The sequence below is a fragment of the Strix aluco genome, chromosome 5 (assembly GCF_031877795.1).
Source record: "Strix aluco isolate bStrAlu1 chromosome 5, bStrAlu1.hap1, whole genome shotgun sequence".
NCBI lineage: Eukaryota > Metazoa > Chordata > Aves > Strigiformes > Strigidae > Strix > Strix aluco.
The window spans coordinates 2,239,245-2,266,033 of NC_133935.1; the positions used below are offsets into that span (position 1 = coordinate 2,239,245).

Sequence of the window (26,789 nt, forward strand, 5' to 3'; positions counted from 1 at the left end):
CTGGCGTGCTCGGACAATAGGGTCACAGTGTTTGTTAGTAACGGAGCTTTGCCCATTGTGCTAAGAGAGGCAAAGAGCAATTATTTTAAAAATCCTCTTTAAAGGCTGCGTCTCTGACTTATTGCACCTATGAAGGGGCAAACTAGAACGCAGCCAAACTCTGGGAAAGGATAACCTTCAACTATTAGCCTGCAGGAGAGCAAGTACAGGTGGGATACTACCACAGGTAATAGGGGTATTTCAAGGATTTTATATTAAGAGAACTTTTCAAAAGGGCTGCCAGAGAGACAAAGCAACAAAAGGCTGAAGGAGAATGTTTTTTGTGTTCCTGGATTAAAGGAAGTATTAAAAACACATGGAGTCACTGATGGGATCTAAACTAGCTGTGTGCCAGTTAAAGAAAAACTTTAATGGCACTGTGACAGCCCTATTTCTGACAGTAAGCCACACACCATACTTAGGAAACATTTAAATTCAAAGCATTAGTACCGGTTTATGCCATCATTATGCAGAGAGACACACTTTAAAATAGTGTATCTGAAATCCCAGGAGGGCAGGCAAAATGAGTTTTCCAAATTATTACCTGAAGATGGTTCAAAATATTTGTACATTTCAGAAAGAAGAAAAACATACGATGAAAATACATTGTTTGAAGGTTAAAACTAGCTAACACAAACAGGGATATAGGTGGACACTTTGGGAATATTAGGGTCCTAGATATAAAAAAAATAAATTAGTGCCTTATATCTACTGTAAGAGGGTTCCCCCTCCCTTATTTAACGAATTTATAAGCTTTAAAAGAGCAACCTCTTTATAAATATAATTTCTTACCTGTTGGGGTTTTTTTTAATTTTAGGTCAAGGGGTTTCAGCCTGCAATCTTAGCACCAGAAGTCTTAGCTGTAAGCTAGCACTTCAGAGAGGGCACAAAACCCGCAGCTTTTAGATTTACTGATTGCTTTTTTACCATTCCTGCTCTAAGGTAGTCCCCGAGGCAGAACCGCTTGGGCCTGTTTTCAGCCCGTAACTACAGCAGAGCACTTCAGCCGCCTCACGCTACCACCACTCCCACCTACTACGATACCACAGGGAGAAAAGGCTACCATCGACGCAGCCAGCGAGCCAAGGCTCCATAGGCCACTCCGGCACGGGGCCTGGCGAACAACGGCCCCTCCCGCCCCAAGCCAGGCCGGAGCCGGCCCGGCCCCGTGAGTCAGCGGCAGCCGCGCCCGACGGGGCGGGGCAGCCAGCTCCCGGTAGTGCGGGGCGCGCCCGGCCACGCGTGGCTCAGACACCGCTCTACGGCTACGCGCGGCTTAAATAGGAGCCGTGAAACCCGCCGCCCCCCTCCCCGCCCGCCGCCGGTGGTAACGGCTCCCGCGGCGGGAAAGTGTGAGGTGGGGAACGACAGCCCCAGCCACGTGACGAACATTCAAACGGCCGGCGCGAGACCCGGCCCTGCCTCAGGGCGCGTGCGCGGCGCCGCCGGCCGTTGGCGAGGCGAGCCCGCCCATTGGGCCGCGGCGAAACACGTGACGGGCGGCGGGCTCCGCCCCTCCCCGCAGCGCCGGCGGCGGCAGACGCGCATGCGCGGTGCAAGCGGCCGCGGGGCCCGCGGTGGACGGCGCTTCTCTCTCTTTTTCTTTTTTTTTTTTTTTTTAAAAAGCCCTATTTTTTTCGCCGTCTTTCAGGAGGGACAAAATGGCGGCGGCCTGACACTGCGACAAGCGACGCCGGTTATTAGTCCCTGAGGTAGAAGACCCGGCCGGGGGATGGTGAGCGGGCTCCGGGCCCGGGCAGCCTGTGACCAGACTCCGCCTCCCGCCCGCCCGCCGCCGCCGCCTCAGCTCCGCAGCCCCCCCCGCGGCCCTGCCCCGCGCCCCTGAGGGTAAGTACCAGCTCTCCGCTCCCTCGCTGCCGTTCCCGGGATCGCCCGCCCTGGTGCGTGTGTGGGCTGGGGGACGGGGGACACGGCGGGGCAGGGCCGAGGCCGGCGGTCGGCGCAGGCGGGGCGCGGGCGGGCCGGTGTCCCCTGAGGGAGATGGTCCCCGGAGGGAGATGGTGCCCGTTCCGGACGAGCTGGAGCCTCCCCCGCGGCGGCTGGCCGGCCGTGTGCGCGTCCCACCGCGGCGGCTGTTTCCCCGCAGGCCTCCGTGGCCGGGCGCTGGCATCGCCTTCCCCGGAGAAACACACGCACACACCCCCCCTCCGCGGGCCTGGAAGAGGAGGACAGCGAGGCCGGGGGATGCCGAGGAGGGAGGGGGGTTCACCCTTGGAACCTCTGGTTCGCGATGGTGGGGGGCGATAGCATTTTGGGGAGCTGCGGGGGGGGGGGGGGCAGAAATACATCCCGTTGTTTCGAAAACGCGGGGCGACTCTGTAACGGGGCGGGGGGGATATTACGGGGGGCTGCTGCTGGGCCTTCGGAAAGGCAGCGAGCGGGACTCGGTGTGTTAAACCGAAAGAGCCTGCGCCGAAACCGAAGCTTTTATGCGGAAAGGAGAACGGCGGGGCAGCTGCCGAGCTGGCTTCCGCGCAGCGCCCTGGCCCCGGCAGGGCCCCGCTCCGCCCCGCGCTGCTCCGCGCCCGCCGACTCGTGCAAGGCGCGATAGGAGACACCGGTGACTTCTTTTGCCGCCTGATTTGAGGTTGGGCGCTCCAATAGCGCGAGTTTTGTAGCCTTGTGGTAAAGAGGTGATATTTGTGGCATGCAAATGTTAACTTGAGTCTTGTTCTCGAGCTGCTGCGTTAAGTAGGGCAGCTGGGGTTACTAAGTGGATTTTAGTAGTTCAACAAAACATCTGTATTGGGGGGGGGGGTAAATTAAAGAGCTGTTTCTCAAAATACTCCCATCAGAACATTTGCTACTAAAACTTCTTGAAGGTTCTGAATATCGGATAGGGGTGGGTTTGCGTTGCTGCTTGTTTCACAGGTTAGAAAACGTGTTTGGGATTCTCCTGAATTCATCTGTGTTAGATCCTGTTTCCAGTATTGAGGCAGAGAAACCGTGTAAACACGGGTCGGTGCAAAGAACCCGGAGCCAAGGCCAACAGCTTTACCCTTTTTGTGTTAGTGAAGAACAGGCTTTCTCGTGAATGTGCTTGTCATGCTTCAGTGGGTGGGTTAAGAGTGGTAACTTGATCTTCCGTGGAATCCGGTGGTTTAATTCTAGGTTTTACTAGTCCCTGAGCTGTGGGTGCTGCCGAAAAGATGCGATCTTGTCTTCCTCTGGTTGCAAGTGGTTGTATACCCCTTGTGGGAGACTGGACTGGGGAGCCAATATGACTTGAAAATCAGTACTTTTCATGTCTTTTTCAATGGGTTAGTTTTAAATAGTTCCCCAGAGAATCGGGCAGGGCATGGTAGGGCCTCTACTTTCAGGATGGTGTGGATTAGGGAGTTTTAAAGTGTTTACACAAAATAACCTTTTGTTACTGTACTTCCAGAAGATCCTAATACCTTATTTGTGAAGTGTGTCAGACCAAAATTCATTACTTTGACATCTGATCTCTGAGAGACTGCTGTGCAGCTGGATTTACTGTTCTGTTTTAAAATATTTCGTTGGCTAAACAAGATGTTCTGTAACCATGTTTTGTCATAATTTTCAGCTCTGAAATTCAACTATTTGTGGGGTTTTTTTATCTGGCCAGGTCTTAATCACAAACCTAAGAGGGGTTTTTTTGAAGAATTCTATTTTTTGTGCTCGCTTAAGACTTAAATTGCTACAAAACTACCTCTTTGAAAAGTTTTCATATTTAGTGTCAGATGATATAGTTGGTAAAAAAAAATTTTTTTCATATAAAATTTGAGTAGTGGGATTGCTTGCCAAGTCTTTCAGGTACAAACTATAACTGGATTCATTCTTTGGTTTTGCACAGAGCTGATCAGTTGGTACTTTAGTAAAATAGAACTCCAAAGTTAGAACTTACAGACATTCCTTTACATGATTTTCCTTTATGTGGCAGAGATAACTAGCAAAAGGGATGATCAGCTGCTTACAGTAGTTGCTCTAAAATCCATCATATGCTTTATGTCTCCTTTGGAGGAAAAATAATTTATTTGTAACAGAAAGTTTCAGATTTCTAATTAGTAGTATTCTATGGATCCTGGTTTTTGTAGGAGAGCTTTGTCTTTATTCCCTCCCAAGTTTTCTGTCCAGTTGCTTCAGTAGGTCCTCATGGATATTTTATTTTAGATGCTGTAAAGCAACTTACTTTTCTCTTGCTGCTTATATGGGTATCCTGAGGCAAGGTGGAGTGGAATATGGCATGTTTTAACCAGATCTCTTTTCCATCTTTTTGGTTTTTTGCAGCCCTTCGGAGTAAGTGATGACCAGGTATATGGGTTATGGGACTGACAGGAATTGCCCTAGCCAGCATTGCTGCTGCAGAAAAATTATCCCATAATTGAACTGCATGTTTCTATTGTTGCTTAAATTTAAGATCAAATAAGGCTTATCACCACAACTTTAGCCTCAAGTGCTGTTGATTGTTGTTGCCACAACAGTTGTTAGAAACACTTGGTTTTCAACTCTCATTCCAATTTTGACCTACTTTTATATTAACTCGATTCCCATTATTTGTTCTAAGTAATACAAATTGAAGATCATTGTTGCTTAGAATTTAATTTCTGTGCAATTGATTCTATTTTTTTTTTCCACACAGGTGTGGAAAAATGGCAAAGAGAATTGCAGAGAAGGAACTGACTGACAGAAACTGGGATCAGGAGGATGAAGCTGAGGAGGTAAGATCCCCCCCACCCCTGCAGGTAGTAGGGTAGTTATTTACATGTGCTGTTTATCTTGTGGGTAAAATCTACGGTAAAATTGGTTAAAAGTGTAGCAATTAAAGATAATTTTATATATGTGGAGGTTTTTTTTATTTTATAAAGCTTCTGATATATGCAAACCATATGGCAAAGCAGTTTTTAACAGTTAAAATGACATCAGTAGCTCAGGGGAAAGGAACTTTATATTTCTAAAGGGAACCCCAGGCTTGTTAAAATGCGTAATGCTTTTGAACTCTTCCAATGAGTGATGGGTATTTACTGAGCTCACAAGAAAAACAGTTTCAATTTCTTGAGATAAATTCTCTTTGTGTCTTGTCCTTTTTTTTTTTTTTTTTTTTTAAAGGTCAGTAATAGTTAATTTCAGAAATATGTTAATTTGGAGGGCTTATCTGAATGTCCCTACACAGCCAGAGGAATTAAGCAGTCAAGTGATATGTTTCATCTGATTGTAAAAAGAGATTTTCACGTTTAGTTTCTCATACTTCTGGCTCTAAACAAACTGTGCTAGCTTCTGTGCTACTAAGAGTATTAAAAGTTTAGGCCTATAAAATGCGGGAAAGAAAACTGACAGTGTTCTTCCAGAAATTTGAATATAAGAAAACTTAATTTCCTCATTTATTACAGGGTGGTAATTAATCATTAGCTGCCTTTGCTAATACTTGAATTGCAGCAAACTGCAGGACTTAGAGCCTACATCTCAGTGTACCTTCTCCAAACCAAAGGTTGTTTGTAACAGTGCAATACTGACAGATTACCTTCAGCAAAGATACCTTACAGCTTTGTTAAAAGTAAAAAATTATTGAATTATTTGTCGTCATAAAATTGCGATTGCATAAAGAGAAATGTCATGCAGAACAAGAGAGTTCTGAAAGTATCAACTAATGTCCAAGTAGCTGGCGAGCTAATTACAGTACTATATTTTCTAGGTGGTTTTTTACTTATTCCCTTATTTGTTAGGAGCAGTGTTACAGCTGTGTTCAAAAACTTTCAGTGGCTATCTCTTCAGACTATGATGGACTTAGGCATTCTGAAAATGTCACTAATGATTCCATATCTTCCTCTTAAAGGTGGGAACGTTTTCAGTAGCTAGTGAAGAAGTCCTGAAGAACAGAGCTATTAAAAAAGCAAAGCGCCGAAATGTTGGATCAGAGGTAATGTGATCACTGAGCATTAGTGCTGTAGTTTGACTCGATTGCAAAATATGACATCTGTGCTCAGGTTTTTACTTATTTGGGCTTGTAATAATACTTCATAAAGCTATCATTTAGAAGGTACATACAACTAGTCAGCTCATACGTGCAAATTAATTTTCACTTCCTGTTCCCTAGCAAGAATAAGGCTAGAATGAAAAATGGGTAATAGTAGTATTGACTGTGTGAAGAGAGGTGTGTATTTTGAAAGTATAAATGCAGAGTGTTTCAGACACAATGTCATCTACAGCTGGGTAAAATAACACTCAAACTGCTCCAGTTTCATTCTTTGCAGAGATGGGAGGCCTGGAAATTGGAAGTTATTAGTTATCCATACTGGAGGGCTGGGGGATGTCTCAGAGGCTAAATAAGGAAAAGCTGTTTTGAGAAGGAAAACCGTGTCTTTTGTGAAGAATGCTGTTACTTTTTTCCCCCCTGTGAAGAGCTTTAGTGCCACCTACTCTTTGTAATAACAAATTGAAAACTGAAAGGAAGTTGGCCTCTGTTACAGGTTTGGTCCCTGTGAAAGCATTAACCCAGTCCAACCAAACTGTAGTCCTTTCAGAAATTCCTGACAGATGCTTTGTCATATATATCTTCCTATGAAACACTGAACAGGGCATGTGCCATGTGAGAAATAATCCAGAAACTGTACCTCACTCAAATCATTTTTGGATTGGATGGGCCTAGGCACAGTTAGGGGCTGGATAGTTTTCTCCTGTGCTTTTGATCTTCTGCTGTCCAAGCAATGTAAATGAGGAAGCTGCTTCAATCCCACTTTGGCCTATAGTAGTTTTAGCCACAAATGTGGTAGAGGATGCAGTTAATTAAAGGATTGTACTGGGAAGGGGTGGTGCAAAAAATAAACCACAATTTGAACAGGAGGGATTTGGGGCAAATGGAATAGGAAAAACAGACCCGGCTGAGAAAGGGGACCAGATGATGGGAGAACAAATAGGCTGGGAGTCTGCTGCTAGAGATCAAAGCTGGAGGAAGAGCTAGGATAGGATAGGCTGGGCAAAGGCTAAAAAGGAGAAGAGATGGAAGGACACCTGAGGTTGTGTAAGAAACCTGTGACATACTTACCAAAACGTAAATTTGAAATATATTGATGTATGTCCCTAAATGGAGCAAGCGGAATGCTGCAAAGAGAAAGAGAAAGACTGCAGTTTAACTGGAATGTCCAGAGAGAGAGAGGTAGGATGATCAAAGAGAGACAGAATAAAAATAGCTACCTAGAAATGAGGAACAGGGGACTGCACTGGAAAAGGTAAAGCACAAAGGGAAACAAAAAGAGCCCGTACCCACCAGGCCAGATACTGGAATAGAACCTAAAATGGGTGATTTGCGATGTCTTCAGTGGTAAAAGCAGATGAAACTGGGAAGCAATTCTCCTTTTCCTCTGATGGCTTTCCAGAGATGTTGAAAGTCCCCTTCCAGTAATGAGTGCTCGTTACCTCAAAAGACATCATATATAGTACCTAAAAGTGGCAGTGCCTATTTGTGTGTTAATCACATTGTATCTTTTAAAAACACATAAGAAACTATACCATAAAATACTACAGTTGTAAAGATAGTGTTGAGAACTAGGTAAAGAAAAGGCTGCAGAAAGCACAGATACCATCTCATCAGGTACAGTCTTTGCTTCTCCCATCAGTCCCACTGGAATATTTTGGGGAAATCACTTAAATGTTACATAGGTGACTACAGATTATGCTGTTCTGAGGAGTGGCTTGAAGTGTTGGGCTCTTAATTGTAGTTGTAAATGCGAAAAGTTGCTGAAAATCAGTCTGCGATTATATACTGCCATGTAATTATTTAAAGAAAACAAGATGCTATGAATGTCTAAATAGGTAGTCAAACACATCCGCTGCTCTGAACAACTTTTGTGGATCCACTTCCTAGATCTAGTTTATTTTCATACCAACCATCTGAGTCCTTTAAAAATAGTAGCAATGTGTGTCATGAGGAAGCTATTAACTTTGTTTACATAGCTGACTTAGAATAACGCACCAAATGACACGCTGAACCAGGGTAAAATAAATGGAGTATCAGGTGGGGATAGGATTTTTGTGGAGGAGATGTAACTGGTTGTCTCTCTCTTACTTTTTTTTTTTTTTCTCCCCTCTCTCCCCCCAGTCTGAAAGTGGAGGAGCTTTTAAAGGGTTTAAAGGCTTTATATTGCCTTCTGGAAAAGGAGGAGGTGGCTTCAGCGGATTTGGTAATGGTGCAGGAATAAAGTCTTTAGATGGGCTGTCTAATGGAAGCAGTAGTGTCTCTAGCACTCCTTCTTTCAGCAGTTTAAAGACCACCTCCGAAACACAATCAGCATTTGGTAAGTTTTAAATAAGCGTACATATTTATCAAATTCAGCCATAAAATCTGTAGGGTTATTTTAATGAAAAAACAAATTCAAACAATGCTCCAGTTCTGCTTTAAGGTTTTGAGACTTTATTCCTCTTTGTAAGATTTCTTAAAAAGATTTTTAGACTGCTGGAGGGGCAAGTTATCAAACGCCTGCAGTTTAAAGGTGGAAACTAAATTCATATTTGATCTAATACTGGAGGTAAAAGCTTTATGGGCACAAATGGGAATGGAAGACATTGGTACAAGACACTCTGAATAGTATAGAACAGCTGATAACATGTTCCAGTTAAATAATTGCCCAATTCTCTGAATTTATTTAAAAAACCCCAAGCTAATGGAAAATGTCCATTTAGTAGGACTGCAGTTTCTTTGTGTAATGTTTTTTAAGGTCTTGATTCTGTATTTTTTGCAGTTCATGGTAAATATATGCTGCATAGCTAAAGTCTTAACCTTTTTTCCTCTGTACATCTTACATTGCAAAGTCTGTCTAGAATTTTATCTGTTAAATTTACACCTAGATTTTAAGACATTTCAAATATTTTAGCCAGTCTTACGCTTTAGTAGTCCCTGAGTATTAGAGGCAGAAATGTTGACCATGCCACAGTGTTTTAGAGTCAGCATGCCGCTGAATAGAAATGGTGGAGTGTGAAGTTTAGAGTAACATAGATTTCAGTGAGCTTAACTAAATGAAGAGAAACTTAAATATTTAATGAGGATTTTCTTAATGTGCTTATTGTGGTTTTTGTACGGAAACCACTCAAATGTGCAAAATCTTGGGCTACTGCATTCAGAGTTTTTTAAAGCACACGTAGCACGAGATAACTAAATATTTTGTTTTAATAACTGTTACAGCTTGGTAAAGCTTGAATTAAGATTTTAGAGGTTTTGGTGAAATACAAACCTTTTCTTTTTTTAATGTTACTCTGTACAAGATTTCTGTGGATTTTTTTTTTATAGAACTCTGTGCTCTATCTACTTTGTCTATCCCTGAACTAACTTCCTTTTCTCGGCTTAGGTCTGTTTCACAGTTTACTTGCACACGGTGTTGTGATCTGAGAGAAGGTACATCACTGAGCAAGAATGAGTGATTTGATACAGAAATACTGAGAACATTAGTCAGGCTTTCATGAGAACTCTGCCTTCTAGAAATGTTCTGAACCATGTTTTTTCTTCTAATAGGATCCACAATGTCAAATGGCCCTACTACTACTGCATTTACTGAGAAAAAGGCTGCAAGCCCAAAAGCTAATGGTGGCAGTCAACCGTCCTCATCTGGATACACTCAGAGTAAAGTTTGTAGCTCTAGTGTTTACCACAAACAGTTAGCAGCTTTAAACTGTTCTGTGCGTGACTGGATAGTTAAGCACGTCAACACAAACCCACTATGTGACCTGACACCCATCTTTAGAGACTATGAGAAGTATTTAGCAAATATTGAACAGCAACACGGAAGCAGTAGCGATAGCGGCTCTGAAAATGAAAGCAACAAGACACCTGGCTCTCAGTCTGCTTCTACATTTGGTAATTCAAAGCTACAGCAAGGATCAACATTTTTGTTTACCAACAACAAAAGCGAGGATACCTCGGACAAAAAACCTGAAGCTGCATCAGAAAAAAAAGACCCGTCGTTAGGAGTTACGTCCACCGTCTCATTTAATTTTGGCAAGAGTGTCGACAGTTCTGTTTTGGGTTCCCTTGGTTCAGGAACACTTAGTAGTTTCTCATTTTCTCCTGGGAATTCAGGTTTGTTTGGAAAAGATGCAAACCAGGCTAAGTCTGTCACTGCAGTATCCACCAATGTATTGGAAGCTCAGACAGAAAGCGGCAATGGCGATGATAAAGGTAAGTTCTGTTCAAAATGATGATTTTTTTTTTTAATGGTAAGCTGTGAATGTGTGTGACTTAAGAATACTGCCAAGATGAAATAATACTAAATTGAACTAGATCATAATTGTTCTTGAATTCGAAAGTACAAAACTGCACCGCTAACCTGAAAATACCTCGGTCTTGCATACTCTTAAAGTAACACTAAAAGTATATGGTGATCAAAACCTATGTATTTCTGTCAGATTTATACTTTCTGTAATAGAATGCAATTCTGTAGCTGAATGCAAGACTTGAAATGATGAAATTTAAAGCAACTGGTGTGTTCATCTTTGAGCCTGCAGGACATTTCAACCCTGCTGCTTTTCCCAATGGGTTTATCAAGAGATCCCCTCAGTAAAATGCGTAAGATAGAGAACAATTTCATACATCCTTCTTAATAGATTGTAAGGACTAAAAAATTACAGACTGCCTGACAGTTTTACTCTGCTATTTCCTTAAGCTGGGTACAGTAAGCTGATAGAAATCCTAGCAGCTGAGGGACTGGAAAGGCACAATCCTGCCACTGTCTCTTGGCTGCCATTCCTGCAACTAATTCCCTTCCCCTAAATTAAACCTGGCTGTCGGAAGTATTTGTTAGGCTTTACTTGGACCCGTGTGTGGAGACTGTTCTTTGAAATGTTGTAACTCTTTTGCCCCTGAGAGAAGGTTTTGACTTAAGTTTGACTTGTTAAGCTTTCTATTTTTTGGTTTTGATTGTTGGGGGTTGGGTATTTTCATCCCATTTAAATGGAAGATGAGCACAAAGTTGTCTTGAGGGGTGTGGCTGAATGAAAAGAAATTAAGACTTCTCTGTAGCTGAAGCTCCTTCAGAGCCCACATTGATTTAAACATATTTTGACAATCCCTGACAGGCCACACGTGTGTATGTCCAATACAGCATGCATATGCTAGTTCTAGTACAATGCCAGAACTACCTTCCAGATTACATGCTGACAACATTAATGTATTAAAACTTTTTAATTAAAGGAGGAGAAGAGGACGAAGAAGAGCCCCCAAAAGTCATTGTTAATGAAATAAAAGAGGATGATGCTTTCTATTCAAAGAAGTAAGTGACTTTAACTTGGAAGAGCGAATAGAATTATAATTTGGAGAATAAAATTCATACCTGCATATTGCTATTCTTCACCACTGCAGTGCATAATTAATGATGTCTAAGTTCTTGACTTCCTAGTTAATAAAGCTTGTTAGGAGGCCATATAGAATGTGAAGTTTCACTTGTAAAAAAGTAATTACAGACAAAACTGTGTAAGATCTTCCTAAAATTCCTGTGTGCCTTGGGCACAGCACTAGTAGCTAGTTTGTGTTCTACTTGTGATCAGTGTTTTACAAGTGAAGATGATGTTTCTGCCTTCATCAGGTTTTGTAAGTTCAAACTGTAGGGCTTGTACCACAGAAATAACATACTGTACTTCTGAAAAAGCAGTCAGGTGCTCAGCTGTTTGCATAGCCAAAATAAGACTCTTGGGTTGGAAAATGCTGATTGTTGTATGAAGGAGTGAACAAGTTGTACTTTCAAGTTCACAATGAGACCAACTCTGCTAGAAGCAGTTTTTCAAAGCCTGTTCAGTAGCTTGTCTGCTTAACACAGCACAGAATTTGTCCCTCTACAAAAAGTCATTTGCTTTATCTGAGAGAAGGTATGTGCTAATTTACGATGAACGGCATTAGGTTTATTAGAGCTTCACTTCAAAATGTTTTTAAATTTTACGTGAGAGTCCTATTATAACTTCAGAAAGATACAGCAAGTTCTTATGGGTTTGTAATTAATGGTTTTAAACAGTAGCTTACAGTTACTACTCCTTAGAGACCCTGAGTACAGGTTGCTGTGCATTTTACTTTTCCCTGAAAGTTATATGCTTGTCACTTCAATACTGAAAGAAATAATTAACTTTCTGAACTGGAAGTACTCTCTGTTAGCACATGAAACAAGGTCAAGAAGAATAAAGATCAATGCTACTCACAGCCTGTTAACTCCTGATTATTGTTAAACTATTGGCTTACTGTAAGATGTATAGTCTGTGTGTATTTGTGTTTAATCTCTACAAACAAGTGTGGGGTTTTTTTTTGCACAGGTGCAAACTGTTCTACAAAAAGGATAATGAATTTAAAGAGAAAGGCGTAGGAACATTACACTTAAAACCAGCAGGAAATGAAAAAACTCAACTCCTAGTCCGAGCAGACACCAATTTAGGTAAGTACCTTTCTTCTAGTAGCAAGTCTTGATGTGAAATTCCCTGCTAAGCATTAGGATTTTTTTGTTACACAGTGTAACAGACACGATCAGTGAAAGCCTTTCTACTGTTTTTGAGTCATTTCAAGTATTGAACAAGGAAGTGGCTGCCTCTAACAGCTGTTACAAAATAGTGCACGTGGCGCAGTGCAAGGGAGTAAAGAATTCTGGTGTAGGTTTGTGTATTTTTTTTATAGCTTTTCTCCATCCCTGACTCGTTGAGTGACTTTGAAGTGTGGCTTAAGATCCACAGTGAGAAGTACACATGTATCAGGTGTGATAAATGAAGAGGAACAGATTTTTGTGCCAAGATGCGGGCCAGCTGTCCTTTGTCTGCTGTTCAGCCCCAGTTTGTAAACACCTGGCCCTGCAGGCAGATGTCCGTGGTACCTGAGGTGAAGGGGAGGATTCTGTAGGCCAGGCCTGCAGGATTTTGCTCTATGTGCTGCTCTTAGAACGTGTGCTGAGGTCCAGCTGTTGGACCTTCAGGTGGATCACAAGTGGTAGGTTGACTCTACAGAATTAGAGTAACCCATAGTGTGATAGTTCCTCAGAATATCTTTTGAGATGAACGTTAACACATGCAGCTCATTAAAGAGAAAAACACCCAACTGTTTGTCTGCTTTTAGAAGTTGGGGATGTGTTCAGGTTTTTAAGGTGTAACGTTCTGGCTGAAGAGCGTTTACACACTCAAACTGCAGATCAAATGTTGATATTCATTGGTGAGGCTACACTTCAGTACCTGATTTCAACAACCTTGCACGCAGGGTTGACCTGCACTTGACAACTTCCATGAAACAGGATAAATATTATGCTTATAGAAGACCTGAGGACTAAAGCCATGCTGCAGCGTGGGCCCTCGGTACCTCGCATCTCACTTGCCGTTCATAACGCGCTCTAGCAAGTCTGTGTGAAGTCTCTGCAGGCGCCTTAGGGGCAGTTTTCAAATACCTGGTGAGATTGGGACTGCGGTGCTAGTGACATCTAAATCACTAACTTCTTTCAGTTGGAGATCTGGGCAGTTCTTAGCAGTAAAACTGAAGGCAGATGGATGGTGGAGTTGTCGGTGCTTTCAGCATTTCCGTGGGGATTTGAATGTGTAGAACAGAGCAGATGAAAACTTGCTTTCTCCAAGTTACCTACTCTTTAACACAAGTCTTGGTTTTCACTCAGCTGATGCTAATTTTCATGATGTTGACTCACATTCCCTCTACCTTCATCCGAGGTGACGTATTAGGAAATCTTTCCTTTTTCTTCAGCTCATACACTAAGACATTTCAGCTTGGTGTTTCCAAGCCTCGGTTTCTAGAAGCTGCTGCAGTCGTAGTGACGCGCACTTTCCTTTTTGCTGTCTTCACACAGTGCTATAATCCTTTCCTAAAATCTCACTGTGTTGAAAAACTGAACTGGAAAGGAAGGCGAAGACTGACTTTTCCCTAAATACTACTACCGTGTTCTGAACTATTTACCAGGTTTACAAAACGTGTGCATCTTCCGTGGAAGCAGATTGGAGTTTGTTTGCAACTGTTTTAATAGACCACTAATCCCGAAGCTCTCAAACTGGCGACACAGTTTGAGTTGACGTAGAGCTGCTGCTGTTCGTAACCCGGTGGCAGACCACAGCAGATGTGTTGTATGATTTGAGGACACGAAGTGCTGCTTCTACCATAGTTTGTCCGATTTTGGATTAACGTGTCTGTACGTGTGTTGAAGCTAACGTTTTGTTTCTGCTTGTGAGCTGCGCTTGACAGTCCGAACAAGTAACTTGCGTGAGCGTGAACTAAGCGCTGTGACTGGATTCCTCATTGGCTGCTTCTCCCTTGTCCCCTTCCCCTTTTTCCTGTGTGTCCCTACTATCATTTGATACTCCTCAGATTCCTCCCTTTAAAAAGGGAGGACACAGCATTTTCAGATATTTCCTCATTCCTAATGAGGAAAGAAATCTTTGAGAACGGTGGCCATGAGCAGATGCTTAGAGAAGAATAAGACAAGTATATCTGACACTTGTGAAGTGCCTTCCTTCCAAACACAAACTTAAATCCCTATTTAGTAAGTATACTAACATCTGTATCGCAGTAAAAGCTGAAAAACTGCTAACTGTATTTTTTTTTTTTTTCCTCCTCACACGCAGGAAACATCCTGTTGAATGTTCTCATTCCACCTAAGATGCCGTGTACGAGAACCGGAAAAAACAACGTTCTTATAGTTTGTGTTCCAAACCCCCCGATTGATGAGAAGAATCCAGCTGTTCCTGTCACTATGTTAATAAGGGTGAAAACAAGTGAGGATGCAGATGAGTTGCACAAAATCTTACTGGAGAAAAAGGAGGCTTAAATAAGTTGCAGTCAGTGATTTTTGAGGAATTCTTGCCAAACTGCTGCTGCTCTTTTTTTTTTTCTTCCATTAACTTCACTTGAACACTTAACTCTTTACTCTGATATTAAGAACTGTTAGAGGAATTCTGGAAAAATTCTGTGAGGAAAAGCTAAACTAGCTAATAAAAGCTTTAATAGAACACAAGTGTTGGACTGTGCTCCCTCATTTGTCAACATCTAAATGTGGGACCTCTTCTGGATAAAGCACTTAATGATTTAAATCAAAGTGTATGTTTTTGACACTGATTTGACTGAATGGACTGAAATCAGAGTACAAAAATCTGGTACCAGAGCTTCCTCACAGACTGCACTGCAATGCAACAGCCTCCTGTTTGGAGAAGGGAGGGTGGTGTTGAACTGTCGAAACTGTTTCTAGGCTCCGGATTTTTAATTTTCATTGGTCTGTCGTATTCTGGTGAGACTTAATTTTTCAGACTTGGTGACACCAATGTACCCACCACTGCTAGTGTATATTGTACTGTGTTTTAAGTCTTACAGACTCGTGTGCTTTTGGGACTTGGAGACTGCATCTCCAGCTATTTAAGAGAAAATTTGCTTGCGTAGTCTTGTTGACAATAGTGTTTCTTAGAGAAGAACTGTCAGTTCTGTTCTTACTGTAGCAACAAGCTAATGATGTGCAATAGTACAAGCAGACAACTGGAAGACTGTTTAATCTTGGACCACGACCGCAGCTGGCGTTGGCTGACTCCTGACGAGTCAGGCAGAGGGTTGCACTGCCATTCCGGTCCCTCGGAGCTCTTCTTCCCTACTCCCTCGGGCTAAAACTCAAACCCAGCAGAGGCAGAGTTGGAAATGTCGTATGTCTTGCTACTAGGACTTTTCTGAAGATAGCTAGCTCTTTTCACAAATTTCAGGATTTTTATAGACCTTTATATTGCCTCTGGCCATTACCGAGAATACATGCATAAATGTGTGTGTGTGTGGAATTATTTTTCCCATGTGCTAAAAGAACAGTGCTTTACTGCATTACATTAAGTAAAGCAGTAGTTTGCAGCTTTAGGACAAGCTTTCTGGGGTGAGTAGGGAGCACTGGGTTAATCTATAACTTAGTTTTCAGCTGCATTAAAATTAACCATGTGGCAATAATTTGTGGATCAGATCATTCTGTTCTCAGTTTCCATCTCAACTTTATCAGACCTTGTTTGGTTATTGAATCATTTTCTTTTTTCAAGTGTTATTTGCTGGAAACTCCTCCCCTAATAATTGTTTTTCTGCTTCACTTCCAGCCTGGGAAGCTATCCTAGAGCTAGATGTTACTAGTAAACTTGAACTGCTCTCAGACCTGGCACGCTGACCAGCTCTGGGGAGGTGGAAGGAACATCCTGACCTGCCTCTGGCTAACGCAGCACAGAGGAAAAATCCCCCTTTTTTTAAAGAAAGCAGCGTGATGCAATTCTGCCAGGGACCTGGGTACCCACCCTAGTGGCACCCCCGGGGTGGAGAAGCAGCAGCACCACCCTTTGATTAGATGCAGCATGTTGTACCTGCTCCCCACTGCTCTCAGTGGGGGGCAGGCAGCTGCCTTGAGGCCTAATTCACTGCACAATTCAGGTTATGGCCTTTTTTTTTTTTCCCCCTCTTACATAAAAGGAGGAAAAACTTTATAGGATCTATAGCTCTTTTGACCAAAGTTCAAAAACAAAGGCCTTTGCTCACATTTCAGCTACACTGAGGTCACAGGAATTGCATTTTTAAGTGTAAAGGGAGCTCAGATACCATTTCAAATATTATTTGAAAGATAAACTGGTGCCTTTTTTCTTTTTTTTGCATTGGCTCAGTACTTAACCATTAAAAGTGACATTACTTTCCTCAAAATAACGTTCTTTTTTTGTTAGTTTTAAAAAGTCTTGCTGATACTTAAATTGGAGGCCAAAAGCTGAAGGCATGCGTGTTAATTGTGTATGAGTGAAAAGCAGAACCTTGCCTGCGAGTTTATTAGAGGCTCAGGTTCCATGTCCAAGGTTAATTTTGCATTTGTCTTTTGACTGTGGTGTCTTCAGCGTGTCTCCACGCAGCAAAGGCTGAGGGGCTGGAGCGCGGCAGGTGGCTTTGTTAACTCCGTACAGATTGTATCCGTGCTCTTGGGTTTGCGTTTGTCTCCTTCCCAAAGCTGATGGATGTGTAACTGTTCCCTCATCCACCAGAACGGGGACCAATTCACTTAAAACAAGTCAGAGACAAACTGAAGTTTTTAATTATCCTTAGGATTTGCCTCCCAGGTGAGGCAGCCTTGGGGTTCCACAGGCACGTGCTCGGCCCAGCTCTAAAATGTGACGAATGGCTCGTGCATCTCTGGCGTGTCTTCAGGGGTGGACATGCTGAGCTGAGCACGGTGTAAGGAAAAATAAGTAGAATAATAATAAACTGTGCTGGAAAAACTAAGCCTTGCACTATCCATGGTAGCAAGTAATATCCTATTAGCTGCGGGAAAGACTAATTGAGATGAGACACCTTAATTCTTCAGCAGCGTTGTGTATTTATCAGTCAAGCTAGGGGAAGGTATATAATTGGAATGTCATCTTAATTAGAATGTCAAATATAGGCATAAACGTACGATTTTAAACATTTTACACAGGGAAAGTTGCCAGAACAAGAATAGGGAAAAATGTTACTGCAAATCTTTTCATCGGCATTGTTCATAGTGACCCTGCAATTATCTGGACGACGAGGCAGGAGAAGTCAAGTCACACACATTTCACTTGAGTATTCAGTTATAAAGCACAACCCTGCTCCAGTACTGTTATAAAAACACATTTTTGATGATGCTTCAGTTTCTTGTAAGAAATATGAAAATATGCAAATACTGTAAAAGGCCAGAGATGATTACATAGAAATAAAGGCCTAAAATGAGTTAAAAGCAAAGGTTAGTGGTGAGCGTAGAAACCAACGTACTACTGCCTTCCTGACAAAGGGGCACGTGCTGCACCAAGAAGGAATTTTGACCAGAATTCTGACTTGGATGAGGCATTCCTGTATCTTGGTAGATACTTACTGTATTTAACAGGTGGCTCTCAGGTACCTGAGGTTAAAGATGCAAGTTTCCTCCCTAATTTAAGTTAATGCCTTCACTCTTTCAGCTGTACGTAGGTGTTGGAGTGTCTTATGGATCACACCTTCTTCCTTCTGCTGTAATTTTCAAGTTTTCAGCTGCTTAGAAATCTTCCCCTCTTACCTCCCCACTCCCTAAACCAGAAAACCAAGATCTCTGCTTTGTTTAATTCTCTGAATCATCTGCAAGGGAGATTATTACAGTTGGTTTGAATTTTATTATAAAATATTAATTCGCTATATGCAAAGGTTTGGGTATTTTTTTTTTGCTAATGTACTTAAAGTTACCTATTTGGGAGCACAACCATGTTCCTGTAATCCCTTTGGGTTGATGGATGTGAAAGTTTAAATGAAGTTTACAGTTCAAATGAACATGTTGTAGAAAATAAACCAATTAGGAGGTACGCTTTCCTATTAAGAACTTCAGTTCAGCTCCCTTTGCAGCACTGTAACATTTACAATGTCCTTAAAGACTTTCTTTCTGATGCCTTAACTTATTTGCATATGCTAAAATTTCGTAGCTGGTGCCTGTGTGCAGAAATTAACTGACATTAAACGATTCAAAGTGGCATGAGCTAGTATAAATCCAATGAAAATGCTGAATGTGATGATTTGTTACTTGTTAATAGATTTCAGACTGCTCTGAATTGGATACTTAAGTTTCACATAACTTGTCACGTAACGATGTTTTCATTAGTTCTAATGCATTGAGGAAGTGTACAAAAACCCATGGAAAATGTGAATAAATGAATGGGAGAGAAGTGTCTCGCGTGTGTCCCTTTGACTGTTTAACGCTGTATTAATAAAATGGATTTGACAGTGGGTTGCTTGCAGGTGAACTCCTGCCCAGAAAATCCTGCCTTGCTAAGCAAGCGCCAGTGCTTTCTTCTTGCCAGGGCAGTGAGCTGAACCCTTGACTGGAGAGAAAAGCTACGAGAGTGCCTGCAGAGATCGACCTCTCACACTCTTTCCACTCCAATACTAAAAGATTAAAGAGCAAAAGTTAGTTACCTGTGTAGAACTTAGTTTAGATCTAGCCTAAAAGTCCTATCCTAAAGCCAGGCCACAAAGTGATTCTTCGCTTCATTGGTTTGTGACCGTTTGGCAAATAGGAAAAAAGAAAAAAAAAATTAACAATAAGATCAAACTTGTCCTGGCAAGTGTAGATCATCCTCCCCATGCTGCTAAGCCCTGCCTTAACTCTGGGTGTAATTCTGGAGCCATCCACCTCACACCCACAAACGGGAGCTACTCCCTGCGTGAGGATGCGGCTGTTGGTTCGCAAAGACTTACCTAGAGATGCCCCGTCATCACCCTGACAGTTACGATGATCGGGGAGAACCAAGAGCCTAACGATGCAGTCGCTGTCAGTAGAGCGCCATGTTTCTACCCAAATTGCCCAGTGCTTTTTTTTTTAAAAAAACCTGTAAAACCCCCAAAAACACCTCCATGCACTTGGGCTGCTGGCATTAGTCCACATTTTGGACACTTCTTCCTTCTTAAGAAGACAGCCAGCACTGCTTACTTTCGGCAGCCGTAAAGAAAAAAGCAAAGTAACAGTTCTCAAGAGCAGAAACAAGCTGCTCATTCGTTTCAGGCTGGGGCAGTCTGGGACCTCCAGTGCTTAACGCTTTGCCAATCAGCAAACGTGTTACCACTTGCACGGCAGGAAGGAGCAAAAGTAACAGTGCAGAAGACAGCGAGTCCTGAACACCCAGACTAAGAAAATGCAACGCTCTAAGAACAGTCTGCGTTAATCAAAATCGGCCTCTGCCCTAATCCAGGAGGAAAATCCCCCTCACAGCGGACTTGTTACAGCAACCGAGTGGTACCGAAAAGTCAGAACTGATTCACCTGAAACGCACACCAAGTATAACCTAAAGGCCACGTTGTCGGCTAGAAAAATAGATAAGGTGACAAACTTTAATCATGCTCCAAACAATGCGTCGACAGACGGGTTACCTGGTTTAATCAAGCTCCTGCTAAAGTCCAAGGGGAAAGCCAGAGGAAGAGCAACAGCCAGCTGAGTAACTTTGGAGTAATGTGCCTTAGCTATGCATAACATTAGAAGCCGTGAAGGACTTCAGGGTCCAAGTGTGGTAAACAGCTTGCTTTGGTAAAATACTTGCTTCACAGAAAGGTCGCAAGACAGACAACACAACTACAGTTTAATTTTAGCAACGAACTTCTTTGGATATTCAACAGGTGACGGCTGGATGACAAACCCCTGAGCTACCTCAAGTTCCAGTACGTGACCCTGAGCTCCCCCAGCTGACAGACCAGCAGGAAACATGGGAGGGGCGGCACGCAAGACCCAAAGGCTGCACAAGATGAGTAAAGAGGTAGCAGAAGAATTCGCATGGTTTGAAGTAGTCATCCATCCACTTAATCCAGACTGCTGTTAGGGCAGTACCGCTCATTTTTTTAAGGCATCGTACTTGTTTATAAATTCTGATTTGCATCTGAGCATCCTGAATAAGTATTAAAATAAATATTCATAATCATCAGTTTAGCAGGTATTGCTATGAGGAACATCATAACCTTTACTGAGAGGTAGCACAGAAATGGATCATCTCTGCAGAGGCTTCAAAGATAGGAAGAGAGTTGCCTGCTCAGGCAGTACCGCCGAGTAAAAAAAGTCTCTGACTTTGGTTTACTACCTTGTATCATAGATGACATAACACCCTGGGTGGGTGCTCGGGGCATTCTTCTTACCTGCAAATGGTCATTCTGTTGACTGCAGTTCCAGGGAAAACTTGCAGATGGTTTCTCCATTGTAAAAAGCAAATTCCTAAACACTGAAGAGAAAACAGTAGATCATACACCAAATGTAATTACTTTGGTGGTTTATGAAATAAGTGTTTCCTTACCTTTACAATGAAGTTCTGGAGCACAGGTCTGATGGGGAGCGGCTGAGGGAACTGGGGGGGTTTAGTCTGGAGAAGAGGAGGCTGAGGGGAGACCTCCTGGCCCTCTACAACTCCCTGAAAGGAGGGTGCAGAGAGGGGGGATGAGTCTCTTGAGCCAAGGAACCAGCGCCAGGACAAGAGGGAATGGCCTCAAGCTGCGCCAGGGCAGGGTCAGACTGGCTCTTCGGAAGTATTTCTTTGCAGAAGGGGTTGTTGGGCGTTGGAATGGGCTGCCCAGGGCAGGGGGGGAGTCCCCATCCCTGGAGGGGTTGAAGAGTCGGGTTGAGCCAGCGCTGAGGGATCTGGTGGAGTTGGGAACGGTCAGGGTGAGGTTCATGGTTGGACTGAAGGATCTTCAAGGGCTTTTCCAACGGGATGATTCTGTGAAGTCAAAAGTGACTACTGTATAGAATCACCTATGCTGATCTACTCCTTACGTGCTGGGCTGGTTAACCATGGGGGTACTTGCCAGGAAGCACCTCGTTCAGAAATCTTGCTTGCATAATAACCTTCCTTGCTCCTTGATGCTACATCTACCACTCTCGTTTTGAAAGCACAACACTCGCAGTGATGAGTGGGGAGGGAGCAGTGGGTGCTGCCAACCTTCTTGTCCTTCAGCTGCAAAGAAACGCCTCTAGACTTAGGGCAGGCTTAAGGCATTCTCTAAGTGACACGGGGTTTTGTTGACCACAGTGGTTGCATCTGAATTAAAGGCTGAATCTGAGACTTTAAAGAGTCTGTAGACTAGGAAACTGCTTTTGCTGGATTTCCTCACAGTATTGCTCCAGCAGGAAAAGCAGAACCATAAACAAAACCACCCTTTCTGAGGGGGGAAGGTGGGAGGCGGAAGAGCATGGGTTAGTATTTCACAACATGTGATTGCTCAAGTTATGAATCACCAGAATCAACTGAACGTTGGCATAAACAGATAACAGGGAAAACATTAAAGCAGCTGGAACTGACACTTCGAGACAAAGCTTTTTCAAAATGTAGGTGGTCTCCACTGAGCTGTGCAGGGGTGACTTGGTCTCTTGGAAAATTATCAGCCAGCTCCATTCATTTCAATAGGGTTTTAAAACTGTTTATTCCCATCTTCTTTTAACTAATTTCTCTGCAGTGAATTCAGGACCGTGTGAGTTAACTACCCGCATGCTTATTATTCACAAATTTATGTTATTGCCTAAAGTTCATCCATGTAAGAGCAGCAGCATCTTCAGCAGCAGCCACCCCAGTCTGCTTTGCTTAATGGGCTCCTTGTCCTCTCCTACCCCTCACGTTCATCCCCTGCTCCTACAGGGATGTTTTGCTGAAAAAAAATCATGCTTTTTGGGTAGGTTCCACAGGGTATACGTTGCATGCAGGTACAATGACAACTATGTGGTTGGGCAATTTTATCTTCTGCAGTGGAAGGGCAGTAGAGGGAAGAAATCAACGCTCCTCACAGAGCAATAAATCCAATTTGTGCACACAAACGCTTCCATCTTGTCTGAACAAGAAAATGGATCATCTACCTTAGTTTTCATACCACCACGTCAATCAGTATTAACTCTACTAGGAGAGGCCAACTTGGCTTGGGGAAGAGTCTTCTGGCTTAACTAATCATAAACGACTTATTTCCCACCATGAGATCCTTACTGCTGTGAGGAACCAAGCTGGGGACAGAACCTGAATTAACTCGTATTTTCCTTGAGGTATTTTCATACGTTTTCTTTACTGAGTAGTACCTGCTACTCCCAGATTCTCACCTACACTGTTAATGGAAAATCAGACCCACACTCTCCTGCTTTTTACTCCTTTGCTTTCTGCAAACTTTTAATTACAAGTATCAGGAGTGCACAAGTAACTATTTGCTAGCAAAGACACGTGGTTTTTCTTCAATCTCCAAAGTGTGATTTTACTTTGTGAAATCAGAGCTTTGATGATAAACTTGTGTGCCAAGCAGTATTATGCTATTTCTTGGGAGCATCCCTCCAGATGAGGACAGACAAGACAACACTCCAGGACAAAAGGACATGAGTTAACTTGGCTCCCCAAAGCAGGGACTCTACTGAACAAGATACATTGCCACACCGTTAAAAGAATATTTTTCTTATAGCATGTTCAAGAAATGAATTCATTAGTTGTGAAAGCTTTTCAAAGATGTACGTGGCAGTCTTCTGTCCCCCAGACATTTGGATTAAAAAAAACACACCAGAACCAGCACACCTTTTCCTGTCACAAACTCCTGAAAGACGGAACGGGTGAGGTTTATTACCGTGATTTCTAAGCTTATGCTGCTCTTTGCTTTTTGTACTGTTTTAAATAATGCTTTCTCCACTCTGGCTGCTTTCAGCAGCTTTCCATTTAAAGCATTCAAGGAAAATCACACTGTTTGTTCCTAAGCAAGCCATATTTTACTATTTCCCAGCCAGTTAAGATTCCTGCCCAGTTGCATGTGCACGCACAGAACACCCCTGCCAACAATCTGCTCAAATATCCATATAAAGAACTGAAACACCCCGTTCTCCTTCCTAAGCTGTTTTTTAATTTTGCCGAACATACCACACATCTCCAAGCGATCATGCGTGGCTTAGCACAGATGTTGTTACACCACACACGGGTACGTAAAACAGTCCTGGTCTGGGATGCTTTGAAACGGCATCATCAGCATGTCAACTCCTACCTATAGTTGGTAAAATGAAACACTCACCAAACCAATGTTAACTAGTTTAGATAGAAAAATCCCCTGAAGGAGCCTACTGTGGAACATCAGTCACAAAAATCGGGTGGAGAGGGAGGATGCAGTGCCTTGTAGGTCTTTAAACCAAACCAAACTCAACGTCAGGACACACAATTTAAGGCAGAGTAGGGAGTTAAGGGCTAAAGGGCAATCTCAGTTTTACAACATTGCACAAACCCATATTGAAGTTCTTCCTGAATTTATCAGGAAGAAATTATTACAGCCCTCAGTCTGTCAGTATGATACACTGCACAAACTTAAATGTTAACTACCTAATTAAGTTTAAAACACAGATCAGTTTAGAAGGGCTTTTTTGGGTTTGTTGTTTTTTGGTTTTGTTTTTTTTAAATGCTAGCATCTAAAGGAAGAAACAAAAATACTTTTAAAATAAATTCAGGAGTACATTGACTTTTACCTTCTTCCTCCTCGTACGATGGCCAAGCTGTCAAGAGGCTGATCACTGAAAGATTCAGCAAGCAGAGTCAGAAGTTGGGCTTTGCTCAGAGTGGAATAAGAACGACGAGTGAAGAGGCTCCTTGGCCTCATGGGCATCTCTCTGGCAATGCTCACCATGAGTGCCACGGAGCGTTACCCCGCCACTGATGCTTGCCACCAGGAAGGAACACCTTCGAACTCAAACACCACTGGAGTAGAGAGAAAACACTATTAACAGAATTCATGGTCATTTAAGAGGTCTGTTTATTGGCTGCAGAGTCCAACACTTTCTTCGCTGCTGCCATATGCAAAGTCAACTTCATTTTTGGTGCACAAAGGTTCTCCTTGCTCTTTGTTCAAAGGGCTCAGTACAGTGCCAGCATGATTTTCAACCCATCACCTTTTAAATCAACACTGATGATCAATGAGGCAAAAAAACCCCAAACCATGCAACATGTGTTAGTCTGACAAAATTAGGCTGAGAATATTTATATATTTACAGAGAGAACGTTCAACATTATAACCTGCTTGCAGACTTGTTATGATCTTGACCAAACATCCAAACAGCTACATTCTGATGTAAAATACTCTTTTGTTTAAGGTTTGGTGTAAAAGCTACTTATTTCACAATGCCTTTAACTGGATTCTACCGCACCTATTTTTGACACAGAATTTCTACACACCAGCGCCACACACTTCCAGTCATACCTCACAAAACAAGATAAGGCATTCACAGATACCCGACTGCTGTGATCACAACAAATCCATTTTCCAGAGCTTTCAGCCACAACCTTTGGAGAGTCTTTCCAATGCAAAGGGCGAGTCTGTAGGAGACAGCCAGTTCTTCCAGGAACTGTAAACTTGTCATTTCTTGACGCTGCTACACACAACACAGATAGAATTTAAGACTACTTTATTCATTTCCTAAATAAAAATTTGTTCTTAAACCCCACTGGATAACAACAGGGCTTAGGCACTTCTGAAGATTTTATCTTACATCTATCTTTAATAAGGGGAAGCTTCAGACTACAAAATACAGGACAAGCAATCATCTGAAAAGGGAAAAACTAATGACTGGCAAGAAGCAGGTCAATAGTCTGAAAGTGTAGGCTATTTATGTGGACTCCACATCCACACAGAACTTCAGTGACCAGATGGGATTCTGTACATCAGGGTCTGCCGGAAGAAATCTGTCCGCAGAGCCAAGGACTTCACTATCTAAATTAAAACTTGATGTGAGAACATACTTTGGGAAAACTGTTTTACTGCAAAAAGTCACCTGTGCAAATAACTCTCTTTTCTGGAAAACACACCATGCCCAGAAATGGAAAAGTGAGTAATGGTGATCCAGAGCCCACCATGCTCAAGCCTTGTAAACAGTGAAGACCAGGAGAATAAAAAGAGAAGGAACGTGAAACCCACACAAACTGCATTGGCCAAGACAGATGAAAGATTTGTGGCGTTTCCAAAAGTGGCTTCTTCTTTTAAAAGGAGACTTGAAACCCACCCTGTGCTGGCTGACAACAAGAGAACGCAGTTTCACATACGTGGTGGTCTCTAAGGCAGAGCCATCATCTGCTAATACAAAATAATTGATTTAAGAGCTTTCTTTAAAAAACAGAGGCTTTTTACTTGTTAAATTGATAGCAGTGAAAAACCTGTTAAGGGTGAAAAGATTTACATCTTGCATTTGACATCTACCAATATACACCATCTGTGGAGAGTTCAAGCAGTGAGCCTCCATCTCCAGAGGGAGCAAACGGGCAGAGGGATGGAAGAAGTGAACCGAGGAACGACGTACGGTGGGATTCTGTAAATAAAGCTGTACTGCAAAGCCTCCCAAATTTGTTAACCATGTTACATTCTCAAGCATTGACATCACTAATGAAAACCACTGTGCTCCAACAGTTAAGACATGGACAGCCACGCAGCCTTCACAGCAGGCAGAACACGCCCGTTTGCTCCTCAGCAATTATTTAAATGGCCAACAGAGACTCAAAATGGTTTCCTGCTTCGGAGCTACAGAATTAAAAACCCCTCCAAATCAAAAGGGTGAGAGGTTCCTATTAACATTCCCTTTTCTTTTTTGGTCTAGTGCAATAGCATGCTCAGGGCCCAGCTGTGCCACCCTGACCCAAGAAAAACCTTGATCATCTTCCCTGGCAATCTGCCGATACGAGGACAGTGATTTTCCAGGTTTGTTTAAAAGCAGAACAAAACGTGGAATTTGTTTTCCCCCACTTGATAACAGAAAGTAGGAACCAGGGGCTATACATAAGAAGTCTAAGCCAGTTGTTTAGAGGAGGAAGAACCGAGAATCTGGCACATCTACCTGTTTTTGAAAAGCATTATTGACATTCAGTAGACTTTTTGACCTCTGTTTTCTACGGATGTCCATCTGGGCATACCTATAGCCCCTTTCTACTAAAAAAGGTGAGTCTTAACGTACCTGTAAGCACATCCACTAGCAAGATACAAGAAAAAAACCTGACTTTTTTTAGGACATTTACATCGCAACCCTTCAAAAACTAGACATCAAAAATCCACCCACGTAGGCGTAACAAAGCAGACAATATCTCCTGCATAATAGATGTGGGATCTGACCTGCACTTTCTGTAACGTCGCCTTTATGTACTAATGTACTAGTTTAGAATCGTTCTTCACTTGCTCTGAAATTTTTCACAGCAAGATTTGCTCAGTCTTTCAGATCACATGACATTAAGCTACCTAAAGGTAATACATGATACCAAGAAAGCGTTACAAATTACCATCGACTGAGAATTATTCAGGCACCTACCACTCGGGTTCCGATCTGGATACG

The 26,789-nt window shown here is 42.6% G+C and overlaps 2 protein-coding genes across 6 annotated transcripts in view; one reads left to right on the forward strand and one right to left on the reverse strand.

Moving 5' to 3' along the window:
• The first annotated feature begins 1,426 nt into the window (after positions 1–1,426).
• On the forward strand, positions 1,427–18,666 carry NUP50 (nucleoporin 50). Of its 2 annotated transcripts, none has more exons than XM_074825613.1 (8): positions 1,427–1,887; positions 4,664–4,742; positions 5,855–5,938; positions 8,117–8,312; positions 9,524–10,186; positions 11,198–11,276; positions 12,304–12,422; positions 13,824–14,586. In XM_074825613.1, exons 2-8 carry the CDS (start codon positions 4,674–4,676, stop codon positions 13,829–13,831), a joined length of 1,218 nt encoding a protein of 405 aa, XP_074681714.1. In that variant the 5' UTR covers positions 1,427–1,887; positions 4,664–4,673; the 3' UTR covers positions 13,832–14,586. The 2 variants fall into 2 exon arrangements, with proteins under 2 accessions (XP_074681714.1, XP_074681713.1); XM_074825612.1 differs by lacking the exon at positions 13,824–14,586 and adding an exon at positions 14,593–18,666 and having other exon boundaries at positions 1,456–1,887.
• An 846-nt stretch (positions 18,667–19,512) lies between these two features.
• KIAA0930 (KIAA0930 ortholog) overlaps positions 19,513–26,789 on the reverse strand; it is an 84,997-nt gene continuing 77,720 nt past the window's right edge. For 2 of the 4 annotated variants that reach the window (XM_074825616.1, XM_074825615.1), the window contains exons 9-10: positions 20,621–20,703; positions 19,513–20,376 (exon numbers count right to left, since the gene is read on the reverse strand). In XM_074825616.1, coding sequence (XP_074681717.1) covers positions 20,143–20,376; positions 20,621–20,703 — 317 coding nt within the window. In that variant the 3' untranslated portion in view covers positions 19,513–20,142. Of the gene's footprint in view, positions 20,377–20,620; positions 20,704–24,208; positions 24,849–26,789 lie in introns of those variants that run through there. The other 2 variants (XM_074825618.1, XM_074825617.1) reach the window with 1 other exon arrangement.